Source organism: Nuphar pumila, unplaced genomic scaffold (assembly GCF_984573655.1).
Source record: "Nuphar pumila unplaced genomic scaffold, dmNupPumi1.hap1.1 HAP1_SCAFFOLD_2161, whole genome shotgun sequence".
Lineage (NCBI taxonomy): Eukaryota > Viridiplantae > Streptophyta > Magnoliopsida > Nymphaeales > Nymphaeaceae > Nuphar > Nuphar pumila.
In genome coordinates, this window is record NW_028323858.1 from 1 (window position 1) to 18674 (window position 18674).

At 52.8% G+C, this 18674-nt stretch overlaps 1 protein-coding gene across 1 annotated transcript; it reads left to right on the top strand.

Moving 5' to 3' along the window:
• Positions 1–4318: 4318 nt before the first annotated feature.
• On the top strand, positions 4319–5002 carry LOC149808812 (lipase-like). Its single transcript, XM_089995135.1, has one exon. It carries the CDS (start codon positions 4319–4321, stop codon positions 5000–5002), a length of 684 nt encoding a protein of 227 aa, XP_089851261.1.
• The last annotated feature ends 13672 nt before the right edge of the window (positions 5003–18674 follow it).

Consider the following 18674-nt stretch of genomic DNA (forward strand, 5'->3'; position numbering starts at 1 on the left):
GAGCTTGGCCATGAGCTTACTGCATAAAGCATCGCATATTCTGTGATTATAGTGTATACTATGGCAACCATACGAGACCTCTCCGACGACAGAGGAGTGTACGTGTCATGTGTTCTCCAGCGCCGGATAAAGCTGCATCCACGGCTACAGAACAAGCACTACATGGAGTCCATAATAAACATACTCCGCGACAATGTTGAGGGTGTGTGTGGTTCCGATGGTTATGTGCGGCCGCACAGCGTGCAAATTTTGCACGTTTCATCAGGCGTGGTGGAGATGTCCAGCCTGTCAGGCACTGTCACGTACAGCATACGCTTCATAGCGGACGTATGCAATCCTGCCGTGGGAGACGTTTTGACATGCCGCGTGGAGAACGTGAATCCGTTTGGTGTGCTGGCGGTGAACATGTCGGAGACACGTGTCCTGGAGGTCATACTTCCGAGAGAACCATTGTCCTTCCAACATGTGGAGTCGCTTGACAATCTGGAGCCCGGAGATACACTGCGCCTCGAAGTGATGGCTCGCTCCTTCAAGCTGGGTCAGAGAACAATAACTCTTGTTGGTAGAGTAGTGGCAGCAGGGGAGAAGGGTGTGCATGTGTCGGAACAAGAAAACGAGCTCCGAGACGAGAGCGAGGAGGACGACTCCGATGACGCTCCCGAAGAAGTGGCAACGGAGCTGGACGACGAGCTGGAAGACATCGAGGTGGACCACGATGCTGAATCGGTTGTAGACGTTGGTGCGGAAGACGTCGAAGACGTGGAAGAAGTGGAGGTACCAGAACTGGAAGACCCCGATCAGGCAGACGAGGACGATGATCTGGAAGAGCTGACAGACGATGCGGACGAGGACGACGACTCGGATGTCGAAATTGATGTGTAAAAGCCGTAGTGTAACTGCAAGGTGCATGTTCTGCTTCAAGAAACCAAAGACACAAGTGTGCAATCCCCCGGAGCACCATGCGACAGGGTGTCAACAGCACCATGCGACAGGGTACTTGGAGGTCCAGAACAAGAAGAGAAAGGCGACAATAGACCTGCGTCCAACCATGCACCATGCGTCGATGGACCTTCATCCGGCCATGCACTGTGCCTCTCTGGAGCTAGCAAACGCCGATCTCAGGAGTCGGATACTGGTTGCCAACTCCAGGATGATCGAGTCCGAACGCATGGTGATGCGGTTGGAGCGCCACATAATGTACCTCGAGGAACACAGAGGTGACGTTTCGGCGTAAAAAACACTTGAGCTAGAGGATAGGCATGGACGACGACCAAGCTTCCGTATCCTCATGTGCTTCCACTCGCACAAACTTTTCGTCTCACTCCAGAAGCTCTTCAATATCACAGAAATCCTTCAGCTCATATTCCTCGAATTCTTCAAAATGTTCACATGCTTCGTACCGATCGATACACGAGGAGTACACACGGGAGGAGCTAGACGAAATGTTCATGTCATATCCCTGTACCATGTGCGGGAACCCCGCACGGGTCCAAAAGAAATGCGGACACCTGTGCAGCGAGTGTGGCTTGGAGTACAACCAAGAGTACTTGCAATACAAGATGCAAGACGACCCCCGGAAGCAACGTTCCCTTCGAAAACGTTTTTCGAACAAATGGTTTGGTGGAGAGATGGACGCAGACCATGCTTGGGCGATGAAAATGCTGGAGTTGAAGGGCAAACAAGTTTTCACCGGAGAACGCATGGTACTTCCGTGGTTTCACGACCCTCGCTACAAGCACATGGATTTACCAGCTCGGGACGACATGGACTCTTCCGATCACCCCTGTCAGGAAATAACCCCGTGTTTGAAGCAAGCATGTTGGCCAGTAGCCCCCGGCAGCGTTCCTTATCCAGTGCCTGTCCCTGGAAGCGTGCATTAGGAGAGCCGCTTCAAGGGTTTCATGCTCCCCGCATTATGGGTCTCGCCGCGTACGATGTCCTTGCGACCGTAGCTGTCGCAGCCATGTTGGCCTTTTTGACGAAACGACAGCTGTTCTGGAAAGCGTTTGGGGCGTGGACCGTCATGCTTATCGTTGCAGGGGTGTTTTTGCATTGGTTGTTCTGCGTGGACACCGCTTTGAACGTCGCCTTGCGACATTTCTTCAGATTGTGACAAGAGGAGATGCGTATGTTACTTGTATGGCTATCATTCGCAGCTGCCTTGGCTACCGCCCATGCCGACGGATTCATCGTCACAGCGGTTCAGCTCGATCCTTCTAGGCCCGATGCTTCCAAAATCCTGGGTGCCTCCGGAACAGACGCTCTGTGTCAAAGAGTAAGATCCAAGTTCACGTGCGAATCCACTTGGACAACGGGTTTCGTGGGAACGGCTATGAGCTCGGACACAGATGTGATTGCCACGTTAAAGGCAGTTTCTATGAATCTCTTCGACGGCGGAGAGCTCCTGTACTTTCTGAAGTCGCCGGTGGCGGCGGTCAATAGGAACGAGGGAAACTATGTTTCGGATGTGCGCAGGACTACTTTCAGACATCCCGGCGATCTCGTTGTTCAGAGCGCGGGATACACCACTCAATTAGGCGCACCGAAGTCCCTGTCCCTACTGTCCTCTTGGGCAGACGATTGTAACCAGGTGTGTCAGAACTGCGACGCTTTCAGATATGCAACGAAAGGAACGGGGGTTCGCGTGTACATCGTGGATCAAGACGTATATGGGGCGCATCAGGAATTCAGCTCCAGTTCGGGTTCACAAAGGGTGTCGTTAGATGACCGGTTCTACTCCCCCACCGCAGAAGAGTTCAAGGGACAGCCATGTGCGTCCACGCACGGAACCCACGTGGCCGCTCTGGTGGCGGGACTGACTTTCGGCGTTGCCAAGGACTCTTTCATCGTTCCCGTCGCAGTACAACCCGGTTGCGACGCCGGAGGCTATTCGTCTGACCTCGCTGCAGGACTGGACTGGGTTTTGACTCATCACGAGCAGAATCCCGGACCAGCAATAGTCAGCATGTCTTTGCTCATCAACGACCCATCCGCTGCGTCGGTGATCCAAATGCAAGTGGAAGAGTTGATCGACGCCGGGATGGTGGTCGTTGCGGCTGCGGGGAACTACGCGGAGGACGCCTGCACGTATGCCCCCGGTAACTTGGAAAACGTCATCACCGTGTCCGCGACACAGATGCGGAACGTTAGCGGAAGTGAGGATCTGGAACCGTGGCCGAGCACGAATTATGGGTCATGTGTTACCATCTGGGCACCGGAGCAGACATCGAGTCTGCGTCATCCATGGACATGACCAGCTCATTGACGCTGTCCGGTACGTCCCAAGCAGCGCCCATGGTGACAGGCCTGGTGGCTCAGTACCTGCAGAGGAATCCGAACGCGACTCACGTGGACGTCATCGCACATCTGAAAAGAACGGCCACGGCCCAGGCTCTGAGGACCCTGGTGGAAGGGACCGTGGACATCTTCGCTCATTTAGACCTGTCGACGTTCACTCACGTGCTGCCCACGAGAGACCGTCCATATTCTCCCCCTTACGTTCCGATGCACCCTCCAGCGTACGCCCCGACGTACGCTCCGATGTACCCGCCAACGTACGCGTAATGGAGGACACTAAATGATTGTGCATGCGTTGTGCAAAACCAAATGACGGTGTCCGCCGTGCCTCCGTTGGCAAGTTTGATTACTGCTACTCTGACAATCACCGCGGCCTGCTACCTGATGATGAAAAACAAATCTGAGAAAGGCAAGTTCGATGGAGAAGTATCGTCCAAGGCATTTGATGTCCTCACAAAAAATGCCGAAGCGATACAGAAGGAGCGTCGGGAGCAAGGAAAGAAATCCCAGCAGCTCAGGGAATCCACGAGGGATATCCAGTCTGCTCTGAAACTGCTGAGATATGGCTCGGGCGCTCACGACGTCGCAGCGCTGGACCCACCGGAGCAATGGAAGAAGCTGGAGAGGCACATAACCAAGAAGTGCAAGGAGGCTGTGTCGTTCATGGGAACGCCAAAACTAATTCCGTCTGTGCAGAAGATTGGGGAAGAACTCCGAAAGTACGACGGGGTAGACGCTTTCCATGCCTGGACCATAGTCGCGGCAATCGTCGACGCAGCTTGCAGAAATGAGCCTGCCAGAGTGCGTTGGTGCTGTCAATGCCTGTGCGAAGTATTTGCAGACGCTAGGACTTCTCCGTCCGACCAACAGCGGACGATGAAAGAAATGCGCGAGTACTTGCCGCAGCTGGTTGTACAGCACACTCCCGTCGTCGGAGGAACCAAGTTCGCACTGGCCGTCGCAGAGTAAAGAAAGTCGCTTGCGTCGGAACCACAACATTTACAACAGTTACCTTGCAAAAATGATCACCGTCCACGCTGCTTGCAAACTCGCCAGGGACGCATATTCTCCCACTCCGTCATGGGGGAAGCTGGTGGAGAATCGCTGGACGGGGGCGCGAGCAGTGGTCGGAACGCATGAAATAAGTCGCACCCGACATATAGTGATAGCTACTTTCCGGGGTTCAGACTCCATACGAGACTGGAAGAACAACTTGGCGCTGGGGACAAAAGATTTTGGCGGAGGGCGCGTCCACAGGGGTCATCTTCACCAGTGGCTGTCGTTGAGGCATGCGTTGGTTGAGGCCCTTAGAGAAACCGAGTGCGACGAGGCTCTGTTGCTTGGACACTCCAGCGGAGCGGCGATGTCGTGCATAGCGTCCATGGACGACGAGCTCAGATCTCTCAAGGTTCATGTGGCAACGTTTGGAGCGCCTCCCACCGGTGATGCGGCTTTTGCCATGGCGATGAATGAGCGCACAAGTTCTTTCATACGTGTAGTTCACGGCAATGACATCGTTCCAGTACTGCCGAGATTGTTAGGCTTCGTCCATGGCGGGTGCTTGATAAAGCTGAAACAGATCGAGGATCATGCAGTGAGTCGGTGTGCTGTAGTAGATGCTTTTAGATTCACCGTCTCCACAGTCAACGACCATAACACGCGGCTGTACGAGAAGGCCCTGGAAGATTGTCCGCTTACCATCTGACCTGGATGTAAACGGCCTTGAAAAGTAGCATCGTGCTGTGGACGTGTGATTGATGGTGAACAAACGGGGGCATTCAGCAGGCAACGTCGTGGCTACGGCGTTGGGTGTCATAGGCATAGTCATCATTTTGTTATTGATGTGTGGATGTATCTTGCTACCGTTTGCAAGGTGTGCTGTTGACGCAGTAAGGCACACCCATGACGCATCAAGGCGCTCTCATGACGCAGTACGTGAGGGCGTCATGGAAACCGCTGTGAACGTGTTGATTGAGAATCCTGACGGGGAGCGCATGCTGGGTCACAACGCTGATTCTGCTTCCAGTTTGGCTCGAACAGACTCATAGTCTATCTCCTCGAACTCGATCGTGAACGCTTCGGAAACGATCAGGCGTCGTGTCTTTGCATTCAAGTCGCAAAGAGTTACACCCACGCCTGATGGCCCCGCGAGACCCGCCATGGCGATTTCCTCTGGACTTGTCTTCCACACTTCCGCATGGCCATTTGGAATTTGATCCATTTGAAACACGCCTTCTTGTGCCACGAGCTTCCATTCTCCCGACGTTACGAGCTTTGCAGCCTTGAGGGCGATTGCAGGGTGTTTGAAGGCTAGGATTTGTAAGAAAGGATCTCCGCGCAGCGCGAGAACCTGACGTCTGGAGGCGATGAACGAACACGGGACGTACAGGCGCATCTACTTGCAATCCTGTATGGAAAATCTTTAGTCACGATTTGATACGCCTCAATTAAAATGCCATGTTTCTGTAATACGATGAGTTACAAGCTTGCACTTTCCGGCATGTTTGTTGTCTTGGCGATGACAGTGTCACTGGGACTTGTGTTCTCGAACAGGAGATCTGATTTTGCGGATTTTGAGCACTTTGAAATGCTGGACAGGATCAAGAATGGTCTGGTGAAGGCTCATCAGAAGTACAAGTCAAAAGGGAGCTCTGAACCAGACCTTCCGGCGAAAGAGGAGGCCGGCCTGAAACGGAGTCTTGAAGGAAGAGACATGCTGGAGACTACTACGGCAGAGAAGCAGGGCGCTCAAGCAACTCCTGCTGCACCAGTCACATTTCCTGCTGTGCCACTCGCAGCTACTCCTACAGCGTTCTCAGCAAAAGAGGCATACGAGCCATATCCATTGTGAATGCAATCGCTGATCGTTTCGGGGCAACAAGGTTGCAGCTTCATGTTTTTGGGTGATTTGGCTTGGGTTTTCGTATGACTCATATGCACCTCGAAGGAAATCACATTTGGCGCGGGCAACAGACATCGAAACGTTTTGGGTAGATTGACGTGGAAGGATAGGAGCTCCGCCAACTTTTGGTCCGTGCACCTGCTGTGGTGAGCTTACATTGCAAGTACAATGTGGTGCAACACTATGCGCCCTCTACGACTTCAACCGCTCTGGCTTGCATGTTGCATTGTCCAACTAACAACCCCTGCTTTGCACACCGGTGTCACACATCAGCCTGCGTTGGCATGAACCCAGCGAATGCGCATCTATCTGGTTGCCTGGACTTGGCCAATGTGATGATTTCAACCATTTTTCCTGAAATCGCACAACTGTCGAACGATGCAGCTCTTTGAATGGAATGAGCCTATGCCATGAATGCATGCCTACCAACACTTTTTCATCATCGGAAGACATCGTCGCACCAAGGTCGACGTACCTTGCTTGGCGACCTTGTATTGGCGACCTGCGTCAGGGTATCAATGATGTCCTCGTCAAAGGGAGTATCGGCAAGCTCGGCGACAGTGCAGACGAACTTCTTGAATTTCTTGAAAAGGTCTTCTGCGGTATCGGGATCAGGCCTGAATATGACCAGTTTGGCAAAGATCTCGATGACGGCCGGCCTGATAGGGATGTAAGTGTCCATGGATCGCGTGCCATCCATCACGAGGGCGAGCTCCATGGCTTCGAACGCGAAATCGATGGATTGTGTTCGCACATCGTGAGTGGCCATGTATGTGTGCGAAGGTATCAGCACGGGGAGCAAAATGAGCTCTCCCTCGTGATGGATGGCACGCGATCCATGGACACTTACAACCCTATCAGGCCGGCCGTCATCGAGATCTTTGCCAAACTGGTCATATTCAGGCCTGATCCCGATACCGCAGAAGACCTTTTCAAGAAATTCAAGAAGTTCGTCTGCACTGTCGCCGAGCCTGTCGATACTCCCTTTGACGAGGACATCATTGATACCCTGACGCAGGTCGCCAATACAAGGTCGCCAAGCAAGGTACGTCGACCTTGGTGCGACGATGTCTTCCGATTTCGGACGCACGATTTCGGGGGTGCCGCACAGCACCAATGTCAAGTTGAAGAAGTTTGACATCAACCGAATCAAGGACGACAAGATGACAAGCTGTAGTATGAAACACTATACCAATGAGTCCTGGAGTTGGCCATGAAGATAACTGTGCACATCCAGGAGTGGCAAGCAGCATACCTAACCCCCTCGGGATCATACTCCTCGGGATACTTCCGCTTATAGGCAGCAATTACGCTCTCCGTCGTCAGAAATGCGCACGGCTGGTCTTGAAGCATGATGAGCTGCTCCGCTCGCATGGGGTCCGGCATCATGATGCAGTCCTGTGCCCTTCGTCTGCCTTCTCCAACCCAGATGCCAGGTGTGCTTCCGTCGAGGCTAACTGGCAGTACATGCTTGCTCTTTGCAAATGTTGCTAGTGGCTTCTTGACGAAGGCGACCCCAACCTGCATGACAACCTCGCTCAGAACTCAATGGTACGGCGTGTCTTGTTACAACACTAATGGACATTGGCAACTCCAAGAACTACTTGGTAATCAGACCTTTCCTAAACCCAGACCAGAGAGAATTTGATGTTGTCGTGATGCTTGGACAATGGCAATGAGCCTCCCCACCCCGAGAGAGGGGTAGGGTATGAGCGCACCTCCACTGGTATGTCGTCTTGAAATTTGTGCTGGGAGGTGTTTCCAGGGTAGACTTTGTTGTCGGGCAGGTTTGGCAGCACTAACAGCTGCTGCGACTCGAACCACTCTTCACTATTCACTCCCTTGATCAACCTGCCGTCACCACGCTTCATCTGGAAAGCCCGGTTCTTCAGCGTTTTGTCATACCACACAGCATGCATTTCGATGTAGTTGGCGCACTCATCTGGGTTCGCATGTAGCAACCCCTTCACAACGTTTTCTTTGTTATTATGCTTCTTGATGCTTGCGAAGATGCGATCATCCCTGCGTTGGTGACCCTTGGTGAACACGTCCTTCAAAGCAGGGAGCGTGAAGGACGATGCATGCAAGAACTCTAACATGCCATGTGCTGCTCCGTCGCTGATGAACAGGAGCACTGGGTCGATGTCCGGTGTGAGGGGGTCCCGAACGCGAAGCAGCTCCAACAGGTGAGGAGCCTGCTGAATGGCGATATCAACCTGCGGTTCGAGCCCCTCAACAAATTCAACCATGATGGGATGCTTCTGCATGACACGCTTGATCGTCTGTATAAAGGCGCGGTCCATCCAAACGCGAAAACTGCCATTCACTGCGCTCTTGGCGTTGTTATCGTTCGCCAAAACTGTGTAGACAACTTTGTCATCAACGAATAGCTCATCCCCCTTTTTATTCCACTCTGCCAAGGCACGAGCGTCCAAGGCCGGTGGAGCACCATCTTCTTTATCCCCATTCGGCAAGACATGACCGAACCATGAATTTAGCTTCTCGAGTTGCAGGTCGTCGATTGTCGACTTCCACCATGCACTCCACGCTGGTTCCTTTTTGTGTTTTTCAAGGTGGTTGTTGCCGTGCGAGGTCTTCTTGCCGTACAACTTCAGAAACATGGCGCGCAGGAGCTTGCGGCAACAGTCCAGGATCAGGTCACGTGCTCGTACTCCTCCCACCTGCGTGCGGGCAACAGATGCAACGTTGGACCTGGAAGTGACGTTGATAGTCATCTTGGCGACCTTGAGCTCTCCCTATTGGCCAAAGAAAAAGACAACTCCAATCCCAAATATTCTTTGAGCTTGAATTGCAGCATCTTGCACGTCAGAAATGGATCTTGCTCAATCAAACCTTGAACATGTGTTCACGCGAGTGTTGTTTTTGTGGGAGCTGTGGCCACACCATTGCTTGCTATCCATCGGTGAATTGTTGACTTGCGTCCATCAGCAATGCGACCTGTTGGATACTTTACACGTGGGTGTAAATCAGGGTACATTGCAATTGCTTGCAGGATGTTCTGATATAGTTTTATGGTCTTGACCCTTACTGACAAAGGCCATGACGTAGCGCCGTGCAATACCAACACAACTATCCAGGCAACCTATCTTTTGGGCAGTGCCCTGGCGGGTACGAAATCTGCTGGGGGGAGGTTCGTTGCAATTGTCCTACACAATCAGTCCAAAACAAATACCAATCCTCTCTGGTCGACGACAGTAATGACAGAAATCCGTACCTGCACGCTCCACTCGAGGACGTGGAACTCACCGTACGGCGTGACAAGGACGGCAGCTCCATCACACCGCAAGCCACCGACGTCCAACACTATGACGAGTCGGGACTTTTTCATGTCCTCCAAAACCAGTCTCAAACCAGGGGAAGGTATCGCAGCTGCGGCCCTCGGCATCTTGAGCCATGTATGCACGAGGGCATAGGCCTCTGGACAATAAGCCCTTCTCGAGCTGCCAAATGCGCTTAGCACGTCCTCCAGCTCTCCGCGCCTATCTTGGATCAGCTCCGATGGCCACCCATTTATGACTGCCATCAAGTCCAGGGCTGCGGATGGCACAGTCAGCATGAGGTGGAAGGGCAAATTCACAGCCAGCTGCCATAACTTGTACTTGGCCCTTCAGACTTGGGACGCTGAACACACAGAGATAAGTCGCATCCATGCCAACAATGATCTCTTTCGCAGATACTGGCGCATCCGTGTCTTCCACGTCGAGGATTTTAGAGACGAAGTACATGATGCTAACCAACAGCATGACGAGCAGGATCTGCTGGGTTTGAATGCTCGGGTAGCCGGGTAGAGTATAGTTCTTCTTCCACACCCCCTGCAGAGAGTGATGAAGGAACTCCCTGTTTTTCAGGATTTACGCGCATCATCACGAGGATGTTCCACGTCCAGGAACGGCATGCAAACTCGCCAAGGCATCTGACATTATGCGCTTGGAGTCATCTCGCTCCTTCGCTGCCAGGCATTGTGGGCCACCGGCTTCCAACAATACCTTGATCGCATTTTTGACAGGCGTCTTTGCTGCAATCATCAGCAGATCATCCACCTTGGAATATATGGGCTCAGACGTTAACTGTTCCTTCACATCCATTTCCATTGCCTTCTAATATGTGGTTCCTAGATCGACGCCGAACTTGTTCGTGACCTCACCTAGCACAGCCTGGGTGGGGTCCAATGCAAGTAGGTCGTCCAAAAGCACATCATCAGACTCGTCCACCTGCACTCCAAACATTGCCATATGAATTGCGAACTGGGCGGAATCTGTTAGAACATTTGTGCAACGCCTAACCCCAAAGCGCACTCCAACAGATACGTTCACGAGATCAGCCTATACGTAAGCATTCGCGCAACCGAATTTGTGGCACGGTCGTGGCACGGACGTGGCACGGACACCATCACGTCTTGGGGGGAAAGCATTCATAGCTTGGCTGCAGGTTCTCATCGTGGCACCGTTTCTGAAGCAAACTGTGATGACAACGCTATAGCAGAACTCATTCCGCGTGAGATAACCTGAACTTCATAAGCCTTTTGTAACATTAGACACGATAAGACCTTCAGGGTATGTCAGCTGATGCATTTTGCCGTGCATCGATACGCCTTCACAGCTGCTGCAGTCGGTATTGCTAACACATGTGAGCTCGGATGATGAAGCGTACCATTATCGAGCGTGTGTTTGCTTTGCAGCCTGATGAACTGTGATACAGCACTCCAAACGTCAAAGCAGACTATGACGGCGGACAGACCATTGAGCACGGGCTTCACGCTTGAGATGCTGTAACTTGCATTGTCTGTCCATGATAAGACAGCTGTTGTGGAGGGCGACTCCCATGGGACATCAATGTTTCGACGGCTTGCCCATCTGCGAATAGTATAGCGTTTAGGACTATGTTCTCACCCAGATAATCGTGTGTAATCTTACATGAGGCATCCTATTGTGTGCGCCGGATGCAATCGTCCGGACTTAGCAGCTTGACGGATCAATCTGTATGGCTAATGTTTGGCCCATGCAACGGAACAACACATGTGCTGGAAAAACACTGTATCCCTCTAACATATTGGCCACCCTGATGTTCCTGTAATCGACTTCCATGCAATACGTACTTGCCTGTCCGTTTACACCATCATTTGATGTGCGTCCCAAAACCTAGTGAGAAAGGTCATAACACTTGTCAATACGCGAAAGAAAGTTGATCCGTCATCTCCATGCTCCTCATAAGACATGCCTGCATCGGTCTACAGGAACGCCAATCTGAAATCAAGCCTGGTCGGCCGGGACGTCCTGAGAGGTGAATGTGTCGGAGCCTCCCACGATCACGTGCTCTGGCTCTTCTGCGATCGCAGCAATAGCGGCACCTCCCGACTGCCTTGTAGGTTTCTTACCAGCCTTTTTTGCCACCTCCTTGGCTTTGATTGCCTTGGCCTTCAGCTTCTCTTTCTTGGCCTGCTCCTTGGCCTTCTCTGCATGTGCCTTGCTGCGCTCCCGGTCACGTTTCGCCGCGGCCTTTGCTTTCGCGGCCTCCTTCGCTTCCTTGTCCTTGGACCTCTGGCGTTCCACGGCCGCCTTCTTGGCATCGGCCTTCTTCTTCGCCTCCAGAGCCGCCTTGGCCTGCCCGGCGATGTCATACTTCTTGAGCTCCGCTTCCGTCAGCTGAGAGTCCTTGAGCTCGTCGATCACATACTCCGTCTTGACTACCGGAACTCCGTTGAGCTTGTCGGGCATGACACCGGAGTGGACGATGTACAGAGTGTTTGTTCCTGGGGAACGCACGATCTTGACTCCTCCTTCGGCGACCGGTCCTTTCTGCATATTGCCGTCCTTGTCGATGTAGCCGTACACCTCGTGCTCGCTGGACGGAATGATGCGAATCTTCTTAGCCACGGATCGCTGGATCTTGCCATCCACGTTGTTGAAGCTGGGGTCGATGAGAGTGACGAACCCGTCCGGCTTTGCATTCTTCTTCATCTTGACGTCGTAGCGATACAACTTCTTGTCAGTCTTGTGCGAGGCGACGCGCCTCATGATCACGCTAAACGATGTGCGTCCCCCCGAGCGCTTGTGAATGCGGCGGGCGGCCTTGAGGACGGCTGCGCGGGGCGTCGCACCAACGAACTTGGAGCTGGCGGAAGGCATGTTACCTCCGATGACCTCTAGGATCGTGAAGGTTGGGCGGGAGTGAGACGAGCCTCCTACCATTGCCGGAGTCGCCTCCGTAGGCCCGTCGGTTACTGGAACTACGTCACCCGACCCGGTCATGCCTGGGAGTAGTTCGGCTGCCGTGAGGTCAGGTGGGGCGATTGAGTCGTGTTCAGAAGCGCCGCCTGCCTGGTCGACTACTTCGCCTGCGAAGATTGGGAGGATTGGTGATTCAGCTGCCATTCTGGATGCTCTACCCTATGTGTAGAAAATAATTCTTCCAGCATCGGCGGGGCGGGGCGATGGCGTTTGGGTGGGGGAGACTCGTGGGGCCCAAAACGGAGAGCCTTGTACAAATCGGGAAACCTCCGCCGGCGCTCGGAGGCGAAAATAAACAGGTGCTCGTTTTGGCATGAAGAAAGTTGAACAGTAGGGTAGACAAGAAACAAGATGTCACCTTCGATTTTCGCCACACTTTTCCTCCCCCTGGCCTCCTCCGCTCTCGCGCAATCTCCTGTGTACGGCCCTCCTGTGTATGGGCCTCCTGCATCCGGTCCTCCTGCGTCCGGTCCTCCAGTGTATGGGGGCATTCCCTGGTCGCCCCCGGTGTACATGCCACGCACGGGAGTAGAGTGCGCCTATCGCTTCGAGCAGTGTGGGGGCTCCGGATGGAACGGGACTACATGTTGCTATGGCGCCAACGAGTGCGTGCATCTGAACGAGTGGTACTCCGTCTGCAAGGCCGCCGACCTCCCGGATGGTATGGTTCGTGAGCATGGGCGCTGTGGCCCCAAACACGATTGCGAGCCTCTGACTGAATGCACCCTCCTCGACGCACCGGTCTCCATGTGCCTGACCCCGGCGGCAGACGAATGCGACTGTTCCGGCCGATGGGAGCAGTGCGGGGGACTAGACTGGAGGGGATCCAAGTGCTGCAGGGGAGGTAACATCTGCACGAAGAGCAACGATTGGTACTCACAGTGCCTGCCCATCGACCGAGGCACGAAGTGTTCCGAGCAGTTCGAGCAATGCGGGGGGAAATCATGGAAGGGACCTGCATGCTGCACGGCAGGACTCCGGTGCATCAAGCAAGACAAGTGGTACTCCCAGTGCCTGAAAAATCCCAATGACAAGGTGGTCAGGAACGATTGCAAATGCAGCAAGCTGTTTGGGCAGTGTGGAGGAGAGGGCTGGACCGGACCCAGCTGCTGCAGGAAGGGAACATGTGCAGCACAAAACAAGTTCTATAGCCAGTGCTTAATGGTTTAGCAACGTTGTGGCTATACAGCGTGTCCCACGAATTGCGGGACTCAGATCGGCAGGGACATTTGTCAAGCAGAGACATTTGTCGCAAGTTTTGAATGTCTCAACGATGCCGCCAAACACGTCGGCCAACCATGCCGCAATCCACCGGGTGTGTGCAGGCAGGCACCGCAAATCCAATGGGTAAGCGTGGAAATGGGCAGAGTCTGCTACCAACGCAAACTGATTTATACAGAAATCATAGCCATAACATAAAGGCAAAGATGCGACAGCATGACCTCGATCCACGGATATCCGATTGGGAACCATGGACTTTTGACGTAACTTTTTTCCAAAAACTTTATGGTATAAATGGACAGCACATGTTCTCTGTCAAGATGACCACTGTGCCTGAAGATCTCCTACTCGTCGCCGAAGACTTCCCACTGGACTTCAAGAACGGCTGCCACCCCGAAGACTATGTCCCGACCGTAGCGTCGATGACCCGTGAGCACATCTACCACCACAACCGTGGACGTCACAACCGCCTCTGGACGCGTGTGAGTTGGCAGCTCCCGAGCGGGCGGGAGTTCATGCCAATGAGCTTCCTCGTGGACACAGGCGCGCCGAAGCACATGTACCTGTCGTCCTCCGCTCTCGAAGCCTTGGAGAAGCACGGCATGGTCTACGTCGACGAAGACATGGACCTGCAGTACGTCAAGCTTTTCGGGCGCAAGATCCCGGTTGACCCAACGCCCGAGATGCATCGTCCAGCCAACATCATAGGGCTCAAGCTCCTCAAGCACTTTGGGCTCCGGTTGTACGAGGAATACCCTCACTTCAAGTTCGAGTCCATGCCGCCGTGCTTGACGACAGTAAAACTCTGAACCATGGATTTTTGACGTAGCTTTTTTATAAAAAGTTAAAACCACCGCTGACTCAGCATCTGCCAGATCTCCCGCATGTCGTCCCACAGCTCCTTGATGTCGGCCTTGACCTTTTCGACGTCCGCGGGCATGAAGGACCACATGATATATGCAGTGGTGAAATTCTCTCTGTGTAACTGTTGATGCATGACTCGTAAAGTTCTCCTGCTCTGTCACGGTTCAAATCCCATATCGATCAATCAGAGTTTCTGTCCAACCCTCCCAATGGTCTTGTCCGTCTTGTCCCCACCGTACAGCCATGTCGCGAGCTTGTCCTGGTCGTTGACGGCCTTTGTGTTGGGCATTGTGTACCACGTCCGATTCATGCGCCCGTGTTCGTAGGGGCCATCGGTCTGAGGGGGGCGCTCTGCGACTGCGATCTGCTTTTTAACATTGGGACTCAAAGGATCGCAAGCTGCCGAGCGGGTCGGATTGTCTGACAGGTCCGTCAGCATGTTCATGAACGGATTCTCTTTGGTAGGCACTATGCATTGCTTGGAAGTGAACTTCTCTTCTCTCCCCGAAGTGCTTAGTTCGTGCACCATGGCGGGCACTGCGGCGGTGACCAGTGCCACGGTCAGGTGCCCTGCGTTGCGTGTCAGCAGGATCATGACCAAAGAGTAGTAAACGGAAAGTCTGAACACCGCGTTCAATTGTTGGGTCAAATGCATCGTCCTTAGCGGAAAAAACTTAAGAGCCGAAGCCTTGTTGAAAGTGGATCGGATGTCCCGGTACCAGATAAGTGTAGACATCTCCTTTTTGCCTATTGTCGTCAACAATATTGATTCCTTCTTGTAGTTATAAACGTCAAATGGTGTTCCAGATATTCAAAGGGACGCCAAAAAAAGTTGGCTGCAAAGGTGTTGAAGGCGTTTGACCTCAACGGAGTCCACGACTCGACCCCGTTCACCAGAGCTGAAATCGCGAGAAGAAACACCCTCAAACGTTTAGAGGAAATAGAAGAGCTGCCCGCTGCTTATTTACCTTGCAAGGCGACTTATGCCGCCCCACCACTCGATGTTTCCAAAAGCTTGACAAGTTTACGTCACATGTTGAAGGCATTGGAGGCGAGATTAGAATCCACCGAAATGTGTGTCGCCGGTTCAAAAATAGTTGTATATAGAGTAAGGGTAGAGGGTGCAGGTTGTTGCGTGGTGCACGTTGTCCGGGCACCAGTGGTAATGTTCGGAACACCCGGTCAGGTGCCCGCACCCGAACCCACCGTTGCTTCCATCAAAGATATCGAATACAACAGCGATTACGACTCGGACTGGGAATGATTCTTCTGATACACTACATGTAAATCCGATGAGCGAACTCTATGGCATGGCAATAATGATGGCAGTTTCAGCCATGACCATGCTTTCGGTGTTCGTGACCGTCACCAGAGATCTCAAAAAGACGACGAAGACCAGTATGTTTACGACATGGCAGCTCCGACACAGGCTGTGCAAAACGTCCCACCGGCTTTGTCTGCCAAAACAAATCGAGACCAAAAGTACATAACGGAATCTTCCAAGCATCCCATTGCGTTACCCGCCTCAGTCACTTCGAAGTTAGACACGGCGAAGTATGCACATTTCAAGGCGATGACAGGAGGAGGCAAAGACGAAAGAGCGACGGTCCACGAGTATCAAAAGGTACTCAACACGCTGGAGTACCTTGCGCATTCGGGTTACTTCATTGGGAAGATGACAGAGGACAACGTGTCAACCGAGGGCGAGGTAACCGAGTTCAGAGGGGTGGACACATACAGGACAGGGTTTCTGCATCCGGATACGGAGCTCTTCATATCGAGACACGAGGAAATCAAGCCATACTTGGAACGCTTGGTGAAGCCGGAGCTGGCGATCCAGGGCTTAAAACCAGACATCAAACAAGAGGACGTTGTTGAGCTGATCGGGAGCAGAGGAATAGTCGCTCTCTCGAAAGAATGGAGCATCACCAGAGGTGAGGTGAAGCCTGTCACAGTGATCACCTCCACATCCGTGAAATACATAGAGCCGGCCTTCAACACTGAAGTTTCGTTCGTGGTGAAAGGGTCTGAAGAGTACCTGGCGTTGCCAGCTTCGAAAGACCTTCATGGGAGCAAAACGATGGTGGTGCAGAACAAGACCCAAATGCTGCAGGCGTTCATGAAGTTCTACATTTACCGCATGTCCGGAAGGAAGATCAACCTGGATGCAATTGCAGAGGCAAACAAGGATGATGATGATGGCACTGATGGAGACGCAAGTGATGCTGAAGAATTGGACGAGCAGATAGACGAAGAGGATGGGAAACTCATGAATTTGAATGCACACAGCCTGCAAACTACACAAAACGGGGCACACTTGCTGAACTCGCAACACTCTCAGAGTCATGTGACTTCGCCTCAGTCCGGAACGACGCCGAGAGCAACTGGAGCTATGGCTCATGCACAATCTGGAGCAACAGCTCTCGCGCGACCTAGAGCTTCGGCTCATGGCCATCTACCCACACACTCTGCTCTGCCGTACACGCCATCCATGGTTCCAGAACCGGAACTCATCATTGCACATAACATCTTGCCAAGTTCACTGTCGCAGGATGCCGTTGCCCTTTTCGTGAATTGGGCAAACAAGTTCAACGAAACCATACAAAATCCCCCGATACAACAACATGCTTACAGAGTGTTTGACTTGTTGGTACAAGGATGGAATGATATGTCGGGTAGAGGTAAAAATGTAGGTAAGGTTGTCAAAGATATAAAAAACCTCAGCAAAGTACTGAAAGCAGCATCCGGCAAAAATGGAGTGCTTCGACCTCATATCGATTATATGTATTCTCGGAGATGCAAGTTCGCAAATATTCCTCCAGAGTTTGATGCTGCGATAAGAGCCGGAAGAAGTGCTGTGCGCAACAATGATGTCAATGCTGTTCAAAAGAAGCACTGGCCAAGTTCCATAATTTGCATTCAAGTAACAAGAAGTTTGATGTTTGCAAAAATGAAGTAAACGCTCTAATCAAGGACTTGAATGACCGAGAGGCATCGTTGATATCTTTACAACAAGGACAGCAGGCAGGGCTGCAAGGCCAGTCGCGTGAATCGCATCAGAATGGACAGCCGCAGAATGGACAGCAGCCGCCATTCGGACCTTCACAGCCTGGACAGCAAGGCCAGTCACTTGGATCGCAGCGGAATGGACTGCAGCAGAATAGACCGCAGCCGCTACCAGGATATTCGCCGCCTGGACAGCAAGGACTGTCGAAGAATGGAGTGCAGCAGAATAGACCGCAGCCGCCACTCGGACCTCCACAGCCTGGACAGCAAGGACTGTCGCAGAATGGACTTCGGCAGAATAGACCTCAGCCGCCACTCGGACCTCAGCAGCCACTCGGACCTCAGCAGTCAATCGGACCTCAGCAGCCGCCTGGACAGCAAGGACTGTCGCAGAATGGACTGCAGCAGAATAGACCGCATCCGCCAGTCAGACCTTTGCAGCCTGGACAGCAAGGCCTATCGCCAATGCCACCAGCACCGACACCCGTCGCAGCACAAGCGCCTGCAAGTCCGGCACCAATCATATACAAGCGCATGGATTGTGAGGTCAACGGTGGTGCACTGTTTGTGAGCGTACACGGTAGCGCCTTCGAATTTGCGCTGAGCGCACCGCTTGACACATGCCCATCAAACGTATGGACGAAAGGTAGCAACGCATACTTGCTTCAGAATGCTGCAGGCGCTTGGCAGGAAGTTGGCGGATCGGTGGTTGGACACACTGTTGTGCCCACCGCCGACATCGAGGTCTTCATGGTGACCGATAGCAGCGATGTACCCATCGTACAACACGCTTTTTATGACGACGAAGCACGCTCTGTGTTTGACCGAGCCTTCAAGTACGATCATGATCAAGACACCTTCGTGTACCAAGGTTCTACGTTCAAGCTCCCAACGGCGTTTGATTTGATGAGATACGTTGTCGACGCAAGTAACCCTGCGTCTGTCCAGTTTGCAGATCGTATCGGAACCGGCATAGCATACCTGGACATCAACCGGCAATTATCGTACTTCGTTGCTTACAGTGACATGTTCGAGTCTGATACCCTCGTACGTCCTGGACACGTCAAACCAGTCATTACACCGAGATCAGACAGCGCCCATGCCATCGCTCTCATGCACACATGGACAGAATCAAT

What these genes read in the sequence shown, in the direction of transcription:
- LOC149808812 (XM_089995135.1), top strand. Translation starts at nt 4,319, where the DNA reads ATGATCACCGTCCACGCTGCTTGCAAACTCGCCAGGGACGCATATTCT.